Source organism: Lepisosteus platostomus, chromosome 9 (assembly GCF_059453375.1).
Source record: "Lepisosteus platostomus isolate fLepPlt1 chromosome 9, fLepPlt1.hap1, whole genome shotgun sequence".
NCBI classification, from domain to species: domain Eukaryota; kingdom Metazoa; phylum Chordata; class Actinopteri; order Semionotiformes; family Lepisosteidae; genus Lepisosteus; species Lepisosteus platostomus.
The window spans coordinates 59,786,362-59,805,371 of NC_142619.1; the positions used below are offsets into that span (position 1 = coordinate 59,786,362).

Here is a 19,010-nt window from a genome sequence, read left to right on the forward strand (position 1 = left end):
AATAAACACCTTCTATTCACCGACTGTTGAGCATAAAATAAACAGGGGCTTTGAGGTCTTATGCATCCATGCATTTGATCATTTATTAAATTAAATTCCTCGTGTCCATTTTGAAATGCTAAATGACTTTTAAGAATGGCAAAAGTAGACACTGAGCTCCTATTCTCTACGTGGGGTGTTCCCTAAAGGAACGGGAAGGGTTTGCATTCCTTTCATCGGGCTGTGTGCGTTTTCTCTCTCTCCTGCTGGTCTGCAATACATCAGATTAAGAGCATGTCAAACAATGGCTGCGGCTGCGGAAAGGGGGAGACTGACACCCCCGCAGTCACCCCGTGCCTTCCAGGAACAAAAACCACTCTAACAGGTTTTCAATAAGTGACTTTCATGTGTTGAAATGAAGAGTTAAAAACCAGATCATGACCCATGAAACCATTCCAATTGACAGTATCCGTGTTTGACCTCCTTGATTGATATGTGCTTCTAACACTTCAATAGCTTATGTGGTGCAGGTAAATTTCCTTCTAGGTAGGCCAAACAAGCTTTGCATTTAATTATAAAATATGACAGATACGTAACCAAAACATGACTGAATCCAATAAGCACTTGTAAATGGTTGTTAAAAGGTGCTGCTTCTATGAGAGCACTACAGCACCCTTGGACACGTTCTTCTGATTGCATAGGCACCGGCTTTAAAACAGACAGTCTATATATTATACACTGACAGATCAGCAAAGTTAATAATCTTACATGCAAGTCCAATGACTCGGAAAAAATATTTATTGTGTGTTTCTGGCTTGATCCATGCTGTCAAGTTTAAAAAGAGACTATGAAAAGCTGCTGGTCTCTTGGTCGTTGACGGAAGCCTTTTCATTGATAGGCAAAGTGTAATGGACAGATTGAAAGCAGGAAATACGATCACAAAATAATGCAATTAGCATTTCCAGAAGTTCATTTCCATTTTAAAGTGCATTAGGCCATGATGCTTTTAAATATTTCAAAATTTAAAATACTGGGAGAACTATCTCACGGGACAAGAGTGTTATCAGTTACCTTTGAAGGATAAGAAGTAAAAATTTTAAAGGTGTCAGCAAAACACTCCATTTTAAAAGTGAAAAATTTCCATCAATGCCCAGAGCTTCTGTTGAGGACTTTCATCAAAATCCTGAGAAAGGTTGGAGTAGCAGCTCTATTTCTGTTGAGCTCTGTGTGAGTTTATTTTATTGAAGTAGTTCAGGTGGGTGGCTGCGTCAGCATGTGTAGGCTGCAAAGGAACAAGTAGTAGTTTAATTCTATGCTGAGAGGAGAAGAAAACGTTTTGGCTGTGGAGCCTTCTTCGGTGATGCCACATGCTCTAATGACCAATAGAGCATTTCCTGCACCACTTCCACCTATCCCTCAAATATACAGTTAACATATCCTCTGCTACTCTTCCGTTTCTAGACATAAACCATTATCATCCCCGACTCTCTACTTCAGTTGATTACAAACCCACAGATTCCCACAGCTATCTCCTGTACAGCTCATTTCACCCCACACTAAAAATCTCCCCCTTTTCACAGTTCCTTCGGGTACGATGTCTCTGCAGTGATGACATGGATTTCCAGAACCAAGCACTCAAAATGCACTCCTTTTTCATCAACAGAGGATACCCCACCCGTATTATTGATGGGGCCCTCATCCGAGCCAAAAACAAACTCCTGGCCTAACAACCACATTCCTCTGGTGCTTCCCTTCCACCCCAACACACTCTCCATCTCCAGGACCGTTAACAACAACTTTCCTATCCTACAGGCTGATCCCTCCACTGGGGCCCTCTTTTCTGATCGCCCCATCATCTCATATCGCCGACCACCTCATCTGTGTGACCTTCTTGTTCACAGCTCCCTTGACCACCCTCACCAGCCATCCACACCAGGTATATTCCCCTGCAACAGAGCTGTATCACCTGCAAGTACACATCTAACACCACACTCATTCAAGGCCCCTCGGGACAATTCTGGATCACCCAGATGGCATCTTGTACCTCCAGCAACCTTATTTACTGTATCTCTTGCAGTAAATGCCTAGCCATCTACACTGGAGAAACAGGAAGGAGACTCGGAGACCGCTTCAGAGAACATTTTAGGGCTGTGAAGATTAAAGATTTCTCCAAGCCCATTGTTTCTCATTTCACCTCAGGTGGCCACGATCACACTGATCTCTCCGTCTGCATTCTCAAAGAAGGGTTTCTTAACTCCCACAGCAGAAAGACATCAGAAACAAAAAATATCCAGAAACCTGGTTCACACCTTCCCCCTTCTCTCAACGACAGACCTGTTTTCGTGTGATCTTCTCCATTCACATGCAGCTTTCGACTTCAGCCCTCTCTTCACCTCTCTCCACTTCGCTCCGCCTGAGTGGCCTCTCAGCATCTCCCCTGCTCCCGCCTCCTCCACTCTCCCAGCTTTTGTTCTCCTGTGCTATTCTATCTGTGAAGAAGGCTCCACAGCCAAAACGTGTTTTCTTTCTTCTCCTTTCAGCGTGGAATAAACCCATTACTTGTTCCTTTAAAATCCAGAGATGTCTTGAATCCAGAGCACTTTGGCTGCAGGAGGTTTATTTTCTTTACCCAGTGGAATGTCTGACCTGTCATGGATAAGACTGACTTATCTTTCCCCCTCTCTCCCAGGTCTTTAATCTTCAACCACTAACAGAAGGCAGAATTCCAGCAGCTCAGGACAGAGGCTAAAAGGGCTGTTTACCACCAAACAAAGATGTTCCTGAAAGAATGTAACTGATAACAGTGTTTCAAGGGCACTGGTTCCTCAACAAACAGAACACAGCAGACATACCTCTGTGGCTCATTTCAGCACTTATTACTTCCTAAAAGCTGAGGCAACAGCAGGAAAGGAAGTACAAAAGGAAACTTTGTTCTGAATAAAGATCTAGAACTGATCGTAAAAGCACATCTCATTTGTCTTTGTACTTTGTAATTCTGGCAATTTTGTTGAGATCTCAAATAATTACAAAGGGTAAGCCTGCATAGAAAATGATTTTTTTTTATTGAAAACGTAGCACCTTTTCTGTATAATTAAACTGAGACCAGGCCTTCCTAGCTTCCTTGTACAGTACTTCCAAAATAATTAAAACAGTTCAATTACAAGCAAGCATTCGCCACCTTGTGGTACACCCCAGTATTGCGATTTCCCAATCTATCCTGAGTGCTTTCAGGACGTCAAAGAAGAAAGAAGAAAAATCACTTTCAAAATTAAAATCACTTAAACGTAAAAACATACCTACAAATAACAGAGATTCTTAAAACCTGAGGACAAAACGTGGAGAAAAAAACGAGCAAAACCTAAAAAAAATGCATTACGATTAAATTCTTACATGGAACAGACAAAAACTAAAAATATGGGAATGAAGCAACAATAGATTGATAAAGGTTTAATCGCTATTTAATGTTTCCTTCAGATTCATTTCTGGGCATTACCTTAGGTAAAATATTTAGTACCTTCTCTTTCTGACCTCTTACCAGTGACTGGATACGTCTTTCTAATAAGAATAAATAGAATCGAAGCCATGACGGCCAAATACAGACAGCAAAGCATGTTCAAACATTTACCTTAAACTCAAATCAGCAATATTGCTTCACAAACAACGTGCACATAAAAATGTATCAATTTAAAACATAACTCCTTCAAATGCAAAATGAAGAAAAAAATTGCATTCTAAGGACGAGGTTTTTAACACTTTATATATTTAAGCACCCTCAAAGAGATGCACTGTTCCAGCACTTTTTAAAACGTTTTTTAACCCGTCATAAGAACCAAACAAAGACTTCCACTCCACATGATAACAGAAGAGTATTTTCCCAATTAGTTTGAGGTATGTTAAGAGATATCACAAAATACAGAAAGCACAGGAACCTAACATTTATTTAAAATGTTTATACAGGACGGCCTTGAGAGATGTATCATCTCTGTCCCACAGTTGTCCTGTCACCAGCAGCAACGTTACAATGAAAGGTCTTAACATAAGTGCTTCAGCATGAATACAGAAAACATCAGGGCTTGTGAGGATTCATCTACTACCTGACTCCACTTCAGTCAGCCTCCCTTAGAGTGGTAAAAACTAGAACAAAAACAAGTCAGAAAATGGGTCTACATCAAAATCACATCAAGGAACAACAAAATGCAGCCTGCTTTCACACAAGAAGTCAAAACCTGGAGCAAAGGCGTTTCAGATTCTGAAATGAAGCGTTTGTAACCAGTTGTACAGTACAATGATACTTTTCAATGAGGCTTTCCAAAGGCCTGATTTCTCACACCACCTCATTCCATGATATTTCTCGACAGACTTAAGGCAAATGCAAACCTTTCCCCCTTTAAAGAAACAAAAAAAAAGCGCTCGTTCGAAATTCAAGACCATTTATAAAACTGCATGCAGAGAATAACATTTGCAAAATAACTTGCACATAATATTAAAACAACAGTGACTTAATCGGGCCAATGCTTGCTATAACAGTCTACAATTAAAGCATTAATATTTGCAATTAAGAAAGACTTGGCTCGCAGCTCCCAGTCTTCGGTCTTTACTTAGGAAAAAAAAGGCCCATCTTACAATAATCCAGATATTACTCATATACAGTACTTCAATGAAAAAAAAAACACTTTATCATGTGCAGTGTCCTCCTTAGGATGGGCTCATTCCGACTGCAGATCTACTGTTTCACTGTGTCAGAACAGGACAAGTATACAATGACATTTAAGTGACTTGACAAGCAAATTAACAAAATTCTGATTTATGCAATAGTCACTGGTTGCTTACTAAAATGATCACTGCCATGCCAGAAGGGAACAGGTTTCTCCTGAACTATTAAACACCCAAGAAAAGCTTCAGTCATTGTCTTACGCATCCTCCCTCTGCTCCAGCCTTCTCTCAATTTCAGGCAGGAATGAAACAGTTCAGATTAAACTGCTAGTTTGAGAAAAGCACCTACTGTCGTGACTGAGAAAGTGTGTAGCAATAATGGTTATGCACCCTTATGGATTTTCTACAAAACCATGCATGTCACCCAGGAGCAGTCTGAATTGAAGTGTGGCAAGGCACATTGGAAATACAGGCAGGTTGTTCTTCTGCTGTGTCCTTCTTCATCACAAGCCATAAGGGCCTTTTTTCCCCAATGAAATATAGTTTCTGTGATTTGGTCTTCTATAGAACAGCTGAGATTGAAAAATGCATTATCCTGGCACACTTAAAAAAATAACTAAGATCTTAAAAACAGAAAAGCATCTGAGTAGATCATGCACTGCACGCCGCAAGGAATTAAAGGAATAGGGGTCTGATCTGGAAGTGCGTCATCACTAGAGCGTACTGCTGTTGTGTAGGACTGAATTCAGCAAAACTCCCAAATCAGTTAACATTCCTCATTCTCTATTCATCACAGCCTGTCCTTTTACTTCTTACATAAGGGATAAAACAGATCAGCAGCAGAAAAGGACAAACGGCTGTGAATGTAAACAATTCTCAAAATCTATGCAGGACAGTTTGAAGTGCAGTACTAGCTTCTAAGGTTAAATGGTATCGCAATATTTTATTCTGCTTCAAAATGTTAAAAACAGAAATGTAGGGCTGCCAGTAGATCTAAAATAATCTTCACAAAAACACTGCTGTATAGGCATGGAAATAAGTAACTTTTCGTGAAATGCACAAATTATTCACACACAAAAGACAAATCCTGCTAAATACTTTGGTAGGCAGCAAGTTCCTGACTTTGTTTAAAGGGATGCTATGTTTTTTAACTTTTCCAGAAATTAGTTTCACACCTTGCTGAAATCTTTCGCTATCATGACGGAGCCAGGAGATACAAACAAGACCAGCAGTTCATATCCATACACAGCAAGGAAAAAGAAAACACAGGGCCAAGCAGGGGTTGATTCCACACGGAAAAGTGAAACGAGAACACATTTTGGCTATTATTTTGGCAGAGGCATTGCATTTTTTTGCGTCTTTCAGTGAGGAATGATCTTCTATCTGTTCTTTTGCAGCCCAGAAGGTTGTGCGGAACCTCAGAAGATAATACAGCCGGGAGGCAAATCCCAGGAGCATGTAATCGGCATGGCTACAGCTCAACGTACGTGCGGCATCGCACCCTGCAGCAGGGCCTGGAGAGCCGCAGTCCAGCAGGGTCTGTTCACCACTAAATTACCAATATCTTAGACCTGGAGCAACTCATCATATGATGTGAGACCATGCAGCCTACTTTAGAGATCACAGGAACAAAAATCAAAATAATCCTAAGACATAAAGGGCTCAAGTTCCCTTCACTGAACAAGAACCTCCAAGTGTTTCTGTTTTTTTTAAAAGCAGTTCAAGTGGCCTCTAAGACTTAATGGACCAGAGCTCTCCAGGACTTGCTTGCATTCCTGCGTATCTTGGGATATCTGCCATCCCAAACAAGACTTTTTCAGTGCATCGGGTACTTAGAATGTGTGAACAGATCCGTGCGAAAGCAGAGTTCATGCAATCTCTGAACCTGGAGCCCGAACCAGGATCCGAGCAGCCTCCAAACCCAACTGTACCACACAACAGAAAGCCTGTGATGCTAGAAACTCTGCTCGCAAATCAGAATAAACAAAAGAAGTGAACTATACTACAAGCGTGCACGTGTCAGCAGACAGTGTAGCTATTATCACTGCTCATATTGGTTTCCTGAGTTATACCCAGATCTGCAGTATGAATGTAAAACTAGCATGTTCTTTACAGTTGTAATGAACCCGTTTGCAAAATCTCAACATCACTGGCTTCCATGTCCTTCTGTTATCTTCTACAGCAATTACAGCACTGTTAAAAAAGGACAATGTGTAGAGACCTCTGTGCTATTGAGTTATTCACAGAACTGTTGTTTTGGCTTTGCATATCATTAAATTCACATTCAGGGTTCTAACCAAGTGAACGGTGCGTTGTGCTGCAGGATTGATCACACTGCTGCCATATTCACACAGCTCTGGACAGCCTTCACTGAAGTAATTTTGGGGAAGTACAAAAGAAATATACAATGGCCACACCTTTGTGAACTCCCCTAACACCACCTGCGTGAAAAAATACATCATCTTCACGGCTTGTGTCCAGCTCCCCCTGGCGGCAGGCGGCCACAGTCTTCAGCAGCTGCTTTATGGTGTAAAAAAATTAATCGCAGCTGGAGGCAGGTGGCTAATGTATCGGTAATGTTATAACTATTATTTCCAGACAAGTTTTTGTCACGAGCCCTCATGTGCCTTGCAGTAAAATATCCGCACGTACAGTACATGGAAACAAGATAAATAAACTCCGTTAACCGGGATGGATCATAAAGAAGGTCAGAAAAATGATACAACCGAAACAACTTGGGTTCACAACGTCCTCTTATCATCATTTAAAAGAAACGGGGATTCAAAAGCAGTGCTATTCCAGAATATGAGCTTAATAACTGTTGTTTAATGCACTATGGTTTTTTATCAACTACTGTACATCTTTGTAAACCACTGAATGCCAGTACGTTCTAGTGAAGATTCCCAGTGATTTCTTCAGCTTCAGACATGGAATTCAACGCTAACTCTACGTCTGCAGCTCTGACGAGAAACAGTGATGGGGAGAAATGCTTGCAGCTGTTGACGTTAAGGACTAGAATTGACGGTCCCTGTCCGAACTCTTCATTCACCTGGAAGCTTCAGCGCTGCCTGTTAGGATGGATCACCCTTCCACAACACTTCACGAGGGATCAAGGATAATAAGTGTAGTTTTTATAAAAACATTTACTCCACTAAGTCAGGCAGCGAATAACGCATCTCTGTGGCTCTACACTGCATGTTCCTCCATAGCGTCCTGCCATACTGGGTGACCAGGGTCACTGGAACACAGAGAACAGAGAACGGCATTTTAAAGTGTGCTTAAATTGAGAGAGGTTAATTTAAAAAAAATCAGGATTATGTCTCTGCCAAGTCAAAAATTGATAAATCGTGCCTCCATACAATAAATGCATAACTCCTCAGCCGTTTGCTATAAAACAAACCCCAAAAAGACACTTCGGAGCAAATGAGGAACACATCTGTTCACATGGTGTGACCACTGGCAGGGGTTTGTGAACAGCTGATGGATATTACACATTTACTTTGTTCAGGCACATCACCAGTTTAATTCATCACCAATTATCATCTTCAACACAGACACAAAGCTGATTTTGCACTTTGACCTCTCTCGAACCAAGCACAGTTCTAAAACCCTGTCCTGTCTTAACTTACAATGGTGAACTCAGAAAGCCATATGATCACCCTACTTTTAGAAAACAAAACTGCAAACTTTATCATGACTGAATTCAAGAGTTGATATATTTTTTTAAATCACCATGAGCTAAGAAGGAGTTCACCTGAAGATGCAATATTTCTTTTAAAAAGAAATCAGTGGTCACTAAAAAAAAATGTATCTTGATAGTTAATGTGCAGTTACACAAGTTTACCTTTGCTTATCAGTACAACATAAAAGGACACAAACCATTTTCAATGCACTTAAAAACGTGACATTGTACAATTATGAAAAATAAATAGTAGTTTAGCTAAATTCAACATTTACTCAAGGGGTTGGAATTTTCTTTGAGAGGCACAGCCTTAAAGTCATTGTACTGATATTATGAACACATTAAGACAGCATTTAAAGAGGAACGCTGTTGTTGAACAACTACTTGTATAAAAAAGCTATAAAATGGTCAACCAGTGTTCCTTGTGGTCACACACAACCACCCCAGACTGTTTAACAGATTTGAAAGCAAAATTCAAGTCTGCAGATAAAACCTCCAAAATATAAATATACATATATCAAACAGCTGGTGAAATACCTAGAAAAGATATTTAAAAAAGACGAGTAAAAATCAAGTCTAGAGAGACCAATGCATTTCGTTGAAGTCCACGGCTTCTCCAAGGTTTCCTTCAGTCTCTAAAAGGCTCATGATGACAGCCATGGCTGCTTCATCGTTGCTAAGGCTACCCAAGCCGGGCCCGACCACCATGTCCAGGTCCAGTTGGGCGCTGTCACCTGCAAGACAGGGAGAGGAGAGGTCAGACTACACACCTGCCTTGGAAGAGCACATCCAGTGGGGCTGGAAAACACCCACCCAGCAGGCAGACACAGACACAGACAGCTGGATCGACAGAAGGGAGCACACAAGAAGATAACTGGACATCCGGACAGGAACTCCGTGAACAGCCCGTTCAAACTCTAAAGGGCTCTGTGGAAGAGCTCCTGGGAGCGTCTCCGTGGGAGAGCTCCATGAGCTGCTTGACTGGTTCTACGGCACAATGCACAAGGACTGGCGAGTTAACCTGGAGCCAGACGCACGTCTGTGTCGAAACCCTTACTCGGCACGGTTTCGCCACCTGAAAAGGACGCACCCCCACTTTCACCTTCTTGGCTGGGCTTGTGAGGGACCTCCGAGTCAACCACCTCTCCGTTTGGCACCTGAGAATGACAGCAGAGCGCACAGTGAGCCCAGTGGCATCTTCGGATCTCACACCAGTCTGATGTTTCAGGTCTGAGTTGGTGGATGAACCAACTGGCAGGGACCAGGGACCAAACTCTCCCCATTAGCAACCCAGAAAATCACAAAGGGCTCCAGGATAACATCTAAGGATCTGCAGACCTCTTTCACTATAGCTTATGTCTGTGGGACTGAATGGGAAGATAACAGGAAAAAATCAATTGCTTTCTCAAATTCATCAAAAGAACACCAGGCTATTTGAGAAATGTTCTCTGGAGTCACAAGTTTAACTTTTTGGCCACAATAAGCAAGGTTTTGTGTGGTGAAAACCAAACACAGCCCTTCAATAAAAGAAAAGAAGGCTGAAGCACGATGGTGGTGGCTTGGGGCTGCTTCAGGACCCAGACAGTTTGCTTTCATTGACACAACCACGAAGGTTGCATCAGCTTTGTGTCTGCAAACTCGGGAAGAGAAGGTCAGGTTATCCATTCTTCAGCTGTGGCCGAGCTGAAAGGAGATCATGAAGAAGACCTACATCACAACGGATGAAGAGATTTTGCATTTTGGATTTGAGAGGTTCAAAGCCCAGATCCAAACAGCACTGAAATGGCATGGCACAACCTGAACCAATCTGTTCCGGCAAGGAGACCCTCACCCCTCACCACCAGTAAAACAGTTCTGGAAGGAAGAATCCAAACTTCACGAAAAGCAGATGTGAGAGAACATATCTAGTTGAAGTCATTGATGTTAAATGAGACTCCAACAGTTACTGAATCTCAGGAATCACATTCTTATTCACATGTGGATATTTACCGTTAGATTATTTTATTAAACATTCCAAGTATGTCTCCCTGCTATATGTTTAATAAAAGATAACCACATTAAGACTACAAAGTGAGATTAAACTTGAAAAAGCAAATCACATGATCTGCTTAACCAATCAGTGATTTTAAAGCATTCCCAATTTTTAGGGTTACCTATAAACCATACTGGATCAGGGATCTACAGGGCCTGGGTTGGAGACCCCTGGTAAAATCAGAGACGTTTCATGCCATTTTAAATTATTCTGTTTTAGTGTTCATGGTAAAGAACCAATATAATATGATGAACACAGTGCGGCTTTTTACTTTAAAGGATTAAAGGACATAAATAATTTAACTCTACACTCAACATAAAACCACACAATGAAACACCCAAGTGCCACATAAATAGATTAAAATGTTAATTTAACATTCCCTAAAAACAGTATATATTTCGTAACAATGTTTTTATATACACATTTTTAAAATGAACTGGTGCACTTCGAGTAACCAAATTATTTTTGGGAAGTGCCTTCAAAACGTCAGGAGGCCCTTCCTTGCACAAAGGGTTGTGGGAGTGTGGAACAAGCTGCCCAGCCATTCCCCCAAAGCCAACACCTAACGATTCTTTTAAACTACATGGGTCAAATTCTTCTGGATACAGCCGTTGGCATTTAGTCAACACTTCTGTTCAAAGGAATGAAGAGGAAGAAGAGTGAATGGGACACGGAGGACTCACGTTACTGGCTGGAGGTACAGCAAGGGGAGATTTGTCTTGCAGTAAACTAAAAGGGCTTGCATTTCCACTAGACGGAGAGGAGTTTAACCTTTAAAAGAAAAGGAAAAACACTTTTACTTTTGAGAAAAATGTCATGAGGTACTGTCGATTAAAAACATGTTATCGCATGCAAAAAAGCGAGGTCCAGAGAGTTCTGTCCAGCCATGTCTCACAGGATAAAAAAATAAGATGCAGGAAACTGCCACCAAATTGTTAAATGAAATAAAGGATTTTAAAATTTAGTACACCTAATTATACCTAATACTTTTGTGGCCTAACAGCCTGATATCAAAACGTTAAAAGATAATTTATTATACCTTTAATAACAATTTAACACAAAACCTTCAAATTAAGAACCAAATGTTCACAACATTCTAAAAAACTCATTCTATAAATGTCTTAGCGTTTACAATGAACACTTAAGACTCCTGTTCATTGCACTAATGCCATTTACTGACCTATTAAAATCTAGCAGCTCGTTTGCAATTTGGGTCCCTATACTTCCAGCATAAATCATAGTTCCTGGCCCACTGGAAATCCCTGGGATTATTGGGAAAGACTTCTTGGATACTTCTGAGGGGAGTGAAGGAAAAAATACATTAAGAGATTTTTCATCATTTATGTGCACCACATAGGATCTTAAAAGATTGTACAGGATAAGATGTCACCCAAAACTTACACAAATTCAAAACTGGTTTACAGTCACATCCCTCTCAAATTGTTGAAACAATTTGTTTATTTCTTGTGGTACATTAGTTTTCATCAGTTAGGGGTGTCAAAGAGGGTCAGAGTGGAAAGATTTGATCCGCTTGAGGACCTAATTTTCACCAGAGGTAGTTACAGCATGCATGTTGAGAATCACTTTGCTCGGCTCACCTTCTGTTGACTTGGAATCGCTGGGCTGCTCCAGTTTGTCGTCGGAGTCTCTAGGACTACTGTGTGCACCCCTTCACGAAACAACAAGGCACATTAGGTCAGTGGTCATGCACAGACAGGCCACTGAAGGAGACATACTGCTGTCTGGCTGAATTAATTTTCTTTTTGGAGGCATCCGCATACATTATCTTTCACAATGATAGAAAAATTGCATCCCAGCATTTTTAGGTTGAACAGATGGGTTCAGATCATTTCACTGTGAAAGAGTGAAATTATATTTACCCGAGGCAAGTTTTTTTAAGAGCTAGTGTACAATTTCTAGACACGTCCAACTTGATGTGAGCGTTATTTTGTGAATAATGAGCATATTACAAAGCTGAATGAGAACTGGTAGAGAAATAAATCTATTCCTTCTGCATAAAAATTAACAGCTCTGAAAAGGGCCCAAAACAGTGATTATGAAGACACAAACAGCATAAATGTGCCAGCTTTCAAGCAAATGAAAGCCTATATTATAATCAAAAACAAAATCTAAAATGACAAAAGATAAAGGTTAAGCAGAAACTTGACGAAGCAGTTCTACAAATTCTTAATTAGAATTAAACAGCATTTGATATCCAAACTACCTCATGAATAACCACATTATGTTATGTAATGAGGAAGGCCATTATGGAGTCATGTGATGGCAACAAGTACTTACGATATGACCGTGTTAGTTGACACTATATATTCTACTTCTTTGGTCCACGGATTTACAAAACTAAACCACTGGCTCTGCAGTGTGACGAAAGAGCCGTATTTCGTTTTAAACTTGTAGCAATTTGTTTCAATCTTCTCTTTACTCCGGAGAACTAGAGAGGGACGGGAGGTGGTGTGGGGGATTTTCACAAAGACATCAGAAGAAACACATTAGCCTGATCCGAGTAAAAGAATTATAGGCGCATACTTCAAAAAACAAAAGACAAAAAAACATTCACTATAACTTGATTTAAACATGCATATTCTATTTCATTGTGTATGACAATCTGAAAGTGGTGCAATACCTTACACACAGACATGCCTGTTCAGAAAAACGTCAACACGGTGAAATAAAAAAATCACACGTTCCTTAGGTCTGACTTCTACCTTTTCTGTGTCTGTCTGCTAAATGTACCAGGTCATCTTGATGGAAGTACTCGTAACAAGATGTCCCTAAAAGCTCCTGTGGTAAATAACCCAGAACGGTGGTTGCCCTACATTGGAGAAAAAAAAAACATTGGTTACATTAAGGCCCTGTGAAATTCAAACAAGCTAGCAACTCTGGTGTTTTCCATGGTTTCATAACCTGACTAGAGTACAAGCAATCAACAGCATTGATTTCCTGGCTAATATAATTCTGTAACAATGGCATGTAATGCTCTCCGACTCGACTATTGAGTAGATTAAAAGCCTAGTGCAATGCGCTCACTGGTCTGAAGTAGCCACGGGTACAGTTTGATGCACTGAAATGAGGCGCAACAGACACACAGTACGAGCAGAGGAAGCACATCACCTATCCACTTTCAATAACTACTTATTCCAATACAGGATGATGGAGCGCGTCATGAGTCTGAGTAATTCATGTACCCTTTTGTGATTTATTCTATTTTTATTCCAACTCTAGCTTCATCAGGAGCCTCTGGCAATTCTGAGTTACTTTGTTTTCTCTGCTCTCCGCTTGCTCGCTCCTGGGAAGCTTCGCAACACAACTTCACTTTCTGTGTGATAAAAAACTGCAACTCCTGGCTGAAAACCAATTTCTAGAGCCTGACCTGAACTGCTGTTTAGATGGCTTTGAACGGGTTTCTGCAAACATGCATTGCTGTGCATATCCTGGCGTTTTCCAAATATAAACTGATCGTTGGGTGAGTTTTTAAAGTAATAGATCCTGCTGCTTTTTGCACCTTGTCAACAATGTGTGTCAGCAGACTGCTCAAACTTAAACATGCACAAAAAGATTACAATCTCTCATTATTGGAGAAAATTGTATAAAGGACTATGAAGCTTTGTTTTTTATTTAACACACCTTATTTTTGAATTGTGAATAACTGCTTATTAAGTTACTTCAGTGTCCTAGTAAAGAAACAAGCGGTTTAGATCTGTTTTATAAATGGTTGAAACCTTAGATGACAAACTTTTCTGTTTCGGGCAGCATTTAGATGGTTATGTCGTACAAAACATCTGCTGACATGTGGTGGAAATAAAAGACGCACTGGAGGCTAAGTGAGACGCAGACTGCCAGACAAAAATAAGGGAACGAGCGATCAGCGACCTGTCGGCCGTGTTCCTGTTACAAATGAAGGAGAAACAATCAGCAGTTCAGTGAAGACTTGAACTTAAGAACAAACAACTGTTTCATAATTTCGGAATCCGTGTTTTACTTATCGACCAAATGGATTCTCAATTTTAACTAGATGTCACATGGCAAAAATAAAAACTGTAAACCAGTCCTATTTGTACTTAGTAGTTCAGGTGGGTAGCTGCGTCAGCATGCGTAGGCTGCAAAGGAACAAGTAATAGGTTTATTCCATGCTAAAAAAAGAAGAAAGAGAACACGTTTCGGCCGTGGAGCCTTCTTCAAGTGTACTTGTACTTAGCCAGCAATTCACTGCTTTCCATGTATAACTGCTGTTCTGGGCTTCGTCAAATACCTCCTTAATCTTGAGATAAAATTCCCTGCCAAGACCTTTACTGGAATTTTGAGGTTTTGGCCTGAAAACCCAATAGTCAGGCTGTTCAAATCCTCCCTTGAATTCCACAGGGCCTTAGTTACTACATCAGAAGAGAGATTGACAAGATTCCAGAAAAATCTGGCATCAAAAAGTTTTAGGCCTATTAGCTGCAAAGACTTAAGTTTATTAGCCTACATTTCAGTGGCTGATTACATTCACTGACAATAAAATACTAAAAAAAGGGGTTACGCTGCTCTCTAGGTGCTGCTGAAACTGGCACAAATCCAGCCCCTTAACTTACAGGTACTGCAGGCCATGACTGTGGAAGTGATTGCCATGGCAACCAAATCCAAGATGACTGCCAGTCATCAATTTAACCAACTCGTTTCTTCAAGTACAACTTAGATTTCAGCATTTCCCTCCCTCTTTGTTAATACACAGACGTTGAAAAGGCAATAAAAACATAGTTTGCTCAGGCAGCTGTTGAAAAAAAGCTGCTGCTGCAATTTGTTTTTACTCCCTCAATTTAAATATACATATAATTTAAAAATGTTAAGTTCAAAACTAATAGCAGAGTTCAACCTGCATTTACATTTTTAAATGTGATATAACAATTTTCTGGGAAATGGCAAATAACCAATACATTTACAAAACCATGTGCATCATATGGATCACAGAACCTGAAAAATAAATCTGTTGATTTATGAAAAACAAATGTTTTAGAACAATTCGAAAATGAGAAAAAAACTGTAAAAAGGAAACCAATTCACAGCTGAATTCATATTAATGTGTGCCAGAGTCTCCTTGAATTAATTCACATATTACAAGGTCAAAACATGGCAAACTGAAAATACTACAGTGATGTCAAAAAGCATTATTAAAGATAGTTAAAAATGTGTAATATGAGTTTATTAGAAGACACCATGGTTTTTAAAAAAGGTAGGTCTACATACTAAACTGATTAAGAAAAAGAGCTGTAACTACGCTTTAGATGGTATAGAGTTTATAATTCTGGCAAGTGAGCAAAACGGGAAATAAGAACGCTCGGCCTCACCTCTGGTCCACAAAGGTGAATTTCCCATCCACGGCGCAGCGTGTCACGAATTCTGTGGGCTTGACCTTGACTTCCCCGTTGGCTGGGGGGAGTGTGTGAGGGTGCAGGCGTCCTATGGCCACAAGGCAGCTGAAGTTATTGCTCTCCTTCTCTGAATCGCTCTCCACCCCCACCTGGCTGGCCGGCCAGCTCCGCATGTAGCCAGTGCAGTGAACAGTGCAGTACCTCTGAAACTCTACAACAGTACAAGGGTCAAGGGTCACCAACACAAGCTGCGGTGTCCTCATCTCACACTCACTCTCATGCTACTACAATCTGGACATTTACACAAGCACATTAAAACACCCCCTGTTTCAAGCTCCGATCGATCCAAAAACGTGGTGTCGCACGTTATGAAACATAAAAAGACAGCCTCTTTCCTCCTAATCTTTAATGTACATATACGCATTTCCAGATAATTTCCTCCTACGTGTTTTAAGTCACACACACTCTTTAAAAGAAAAGGGAGCCTGTTAAACTGCAATCATCTATATGAGAATGAGATTACCCTTTCTTCCTCCAGTTTCAAGAGTCTGTTGTTTCCCCAGTATCCATGGTGAAAAACACTAACGGTGATAGTAGTGATAATGGTGAAAACACTTAATCGGTGAATCTCGTGACTTCTCTGCACAACTTACACGAGTTAACTTCGGCTGGAATTGACTTTATGTATAAGAAAGCAAAATAGCAAAGAATAAAATATTGCCAATTTAAATTTATATAATATGGAAGATTAATCTGCGAGGATTACTGGAGGAGATGTCAGGGAGGTTAAAGGTTAACGAGGGTTTAGGGGGATTTAAGATATACAAGACAGACAGCTGTAAATATCGAGATGCATTTTATCCATTAGACCATGACAGTTGTGACCTTAAACAGACATGTCTAGGGTTTAGAAAACTAACAGGTTTATGGGACTAAAGCATTCACTTCAGTTTACAGACACGACAGCTAATTGTGCACTATTAATGTCTGCATTTGTTTGCAATGTTCAGTACATATCTGTATCCATCCAACAGAATAAGTGGTCAAAAATGTTTTTATTGTAATGTTATGTTCAAAAGGCACCTTTTTGATTATAGTTTGTAACTGGAAAAAAAAACCATCATCAGCCAGCACTTAAATCTATAGTATGTAATCAAGGACACCATGTAAAGCCTGAAAATTGCTCTATGACAAGCACCAGCAACAGTCCTCAACTCTAACAGACGCTGCTTCGGGCGAAGTGTTTTAAGAGGAAAGAAGCGCGACTTCCAGATTCATCCTTACCTTTCTTCTTGGAAGTACTCGGCTTGAAGTCTTTGTCTTCTGTCTTCACGACCACCCTGTTATACTTCATTCGGCAGAAGAAGGACCGGCGAGCTCCCGAGCACAGGCGAGCTGTACCTACTGGGATGTCCGTCTGTACCTGTAACCCAGCTGGAGACGAGAGCACCATCAGTCCCAGCCCAGCCCGTATGTCGCTGAGAAACCTGGAACGAGTTCTAGCCATCTTCTGAACTCGTGCAGCCTACATGAGGGCAGCACTGTGGGGCAGTGGTTAGCATTTGCTGCCTCGCTTCACTGGAGCCCAGGGTTCAATTCAGGACCTGGCGCGCTACTGCGTTTAGGGTCCGCATGTTCTCCCCGCTTTGGAGTGGGTTTCCCTTGGGGTGCTCTGGATTCCTCCCACAGTCCAGAGACATACTGGCTGGTCAAATGGTGTCAGGGAAGACTGGCCCTGGTTAGAGGACGTCTCCGGGCCTCTGTCCTGAGATGGACTGGTCTCCTGCCCAGGTTGTACCCTGATTTGTGCCCATTGCTTGCTGGGATGGTCTCCAGCCTCTCAGCCATGGAAGAAGTGGTTAGACAATTACCTATTAAAACCTTGTTAATCTTTTACGTCTTCAAATTCTGATTCTAACCCGACGGAGAATTACGCTATGAAGAGTAAACTCTGGAACAGTTTGGGAAATCAGTTTTCCGATTTTAATCTTACTTTTGGCATCGATTAGCCTTTCCCGAGGGAAAACCTCGGAAGCAGAAAGCTGCTCCTTGACCTTGGCAATATCCTTGGGGTGCACATAGTCGAAAAGACTTTGTCCGATCAATTCAGCCTAGAAAAAAGTACAAATTTAATATTAAATAAATGAAAGGAAAGAAAAACATCTCTCACCAAGAAGATTCTACCTAACTGTATACTGTATGAAGAAAGGGTTTAAAAAATATATTTCTTTATCCCTAACTTTATTTTTTTTAAATGAACCCTTAAACAATTAAATTGCTTCAACCTTTCTTCTACCACTTTTTGCCCATCTATACCATTTCATTACTGTAACCGCTGCAAGAACCCAAAAATAATGCATGGATCAAATGTATACATATTACATGAAGTGCACATTTAATATATAAAATTAAGCACAAAGGATCTTCATTCTGTTTATAACTGTACAATTCCAGCACCACCAACTATCAGCAATAGCTGTGCAACTCCAGTACTCACCCGACTGTAGTTCAGTATCTTGGAAACCGACTCCGACACAAAAAGAATTTTTCCCCGATCGCACCCCACAACAAACAGGAAGCCGTCCGCAGCCTGTACAACGGGCAGTCACAGGAGTTAACACCACTCCACCTTCAGGAGCTCCGACGCACTGATGAAACAGCCTTTCTTCTTCTCTGTTTCAACCCAGCTCAAACTAGTTCGACTCACTCCACCCAGGCTACAGTCAAGTCCCATCTCTAATGTCTTTGTGTAATCCCTGGCTGTGCCTAGCTCAGAGAGGACCTCAGCATTCAACACCTAGCTGGCTCAGGCTTGCCCAATTGGTACTCACTGCTCAGAAGAGACATGCCATTCATTGGGTAGATTCATCAGAGGTGCAGTGGTGCAGCCTAAACAGCTGAGAGCCTTAACTTTGTCAAAGAGGGCTTCTGTCCGAGTACTTAAGGGTAATCTTAACGTGAACAAGGAAAATTGTTAATACAACTGAACAGGCATTTCCACCGTCCAGAGAATCTTGGTTATAGTGTAAGACTCCAAGTGCACTTCTCAAAAACAACTGCAACATACAAAGTGATTAAAGAAATCAGCAATGCAAAAGTGTCCTAATTAATCTTGTTGAAATATATATTCAGCCAGTCTGCCTATGATTTAATGACCTGCTATACCTGCAGTGATAAAAACATTTCTAAATTCTGTGATGATGTTACAGTTTGTGTGTTTACGTGTTAAGCATTAGACACTTATTTCCATTCTGAAACAATAACTTATTCCATTAAGTCACTGTGCTGTTCAAACATC

At 40.8% G+C, this 19,010-nt stretch overlaps 1 protein-coding gene across 7 annotated transcripts in view; it reads right to left on the reverse strand.

Annotated features, from left to right (window-relative positions):
* Nucleotides 1-3,022: 3,022 nt before the first annotated feature.
* The window catches only part of bmal2 (basic helix-loop-helix ARNT like 2), a 41,831-nt gene continuing 25,843 nt past the window's right edge, over nucleotides 3,023-19,010 (reverse strand). For 2 of the 7 annotated variants that reach the window (XM_088645899.1, XM_088645906.1), the window contains exons 7-18: nucleotides 18,210-18,302; nucleotides 17,706-17,823; nucleotides 16,997-17,146; nucleotides 15,689-15,923; nucleotides 13,070-13,176; nucleotides 12,645-12,795; nucleotides 11,945-12,015; nucleotides 11,527-11,641; nucleotides 11,030-11,117; nucleotides 9,336-9,471; nucleotides 8,901-9,048; nucleotides 3,023-7,870 (exon numbers count right to left, since the gene is read on the reverse strand). In XM_088645899.1, the coding sequence (XP_088502025.1) occupies nucleotides 7,819-7,870; nucleotides 8,901-9,048; nucleotides 9,336-9,471; nucleotides 11,030-11,117; nucleotides 11,527-11,641; nucleotides 11,945-12,015; nucleotides 12,645-12,795; nucleotides 13,070-13,176; nucleotides 15,689-15,923; nucleotides 16,997-17,146; nucleotides 17,706-17,823; nucleotides 18,210-18,302 (1,464 nt within the window). In that variant the 3' untranslated portion in view covers nucleotides 3,023-7,818. Of the gene's footprint in view, nucleotides 9,049-9,335; nucleotides 9,472-11,029; nucleotides 11,118-11,526; nucleotides 11,642-11,944; nucleotides 12,016-12,644; nucleotides 12,796-13,069; nucleotides 13,177-15,688; nucleotides 15,924-16,996; nucleotides 17,147-17,705; nucleotides 17,824-18,209; nucleotides 18,303-19,010 lie in introns of all 7 variants that reach the window. The other 5 variants (XM_088645901.1, XM_088645904.1, XM_088645902.1 and 2 more) reach the window with 5 other exon arrangements.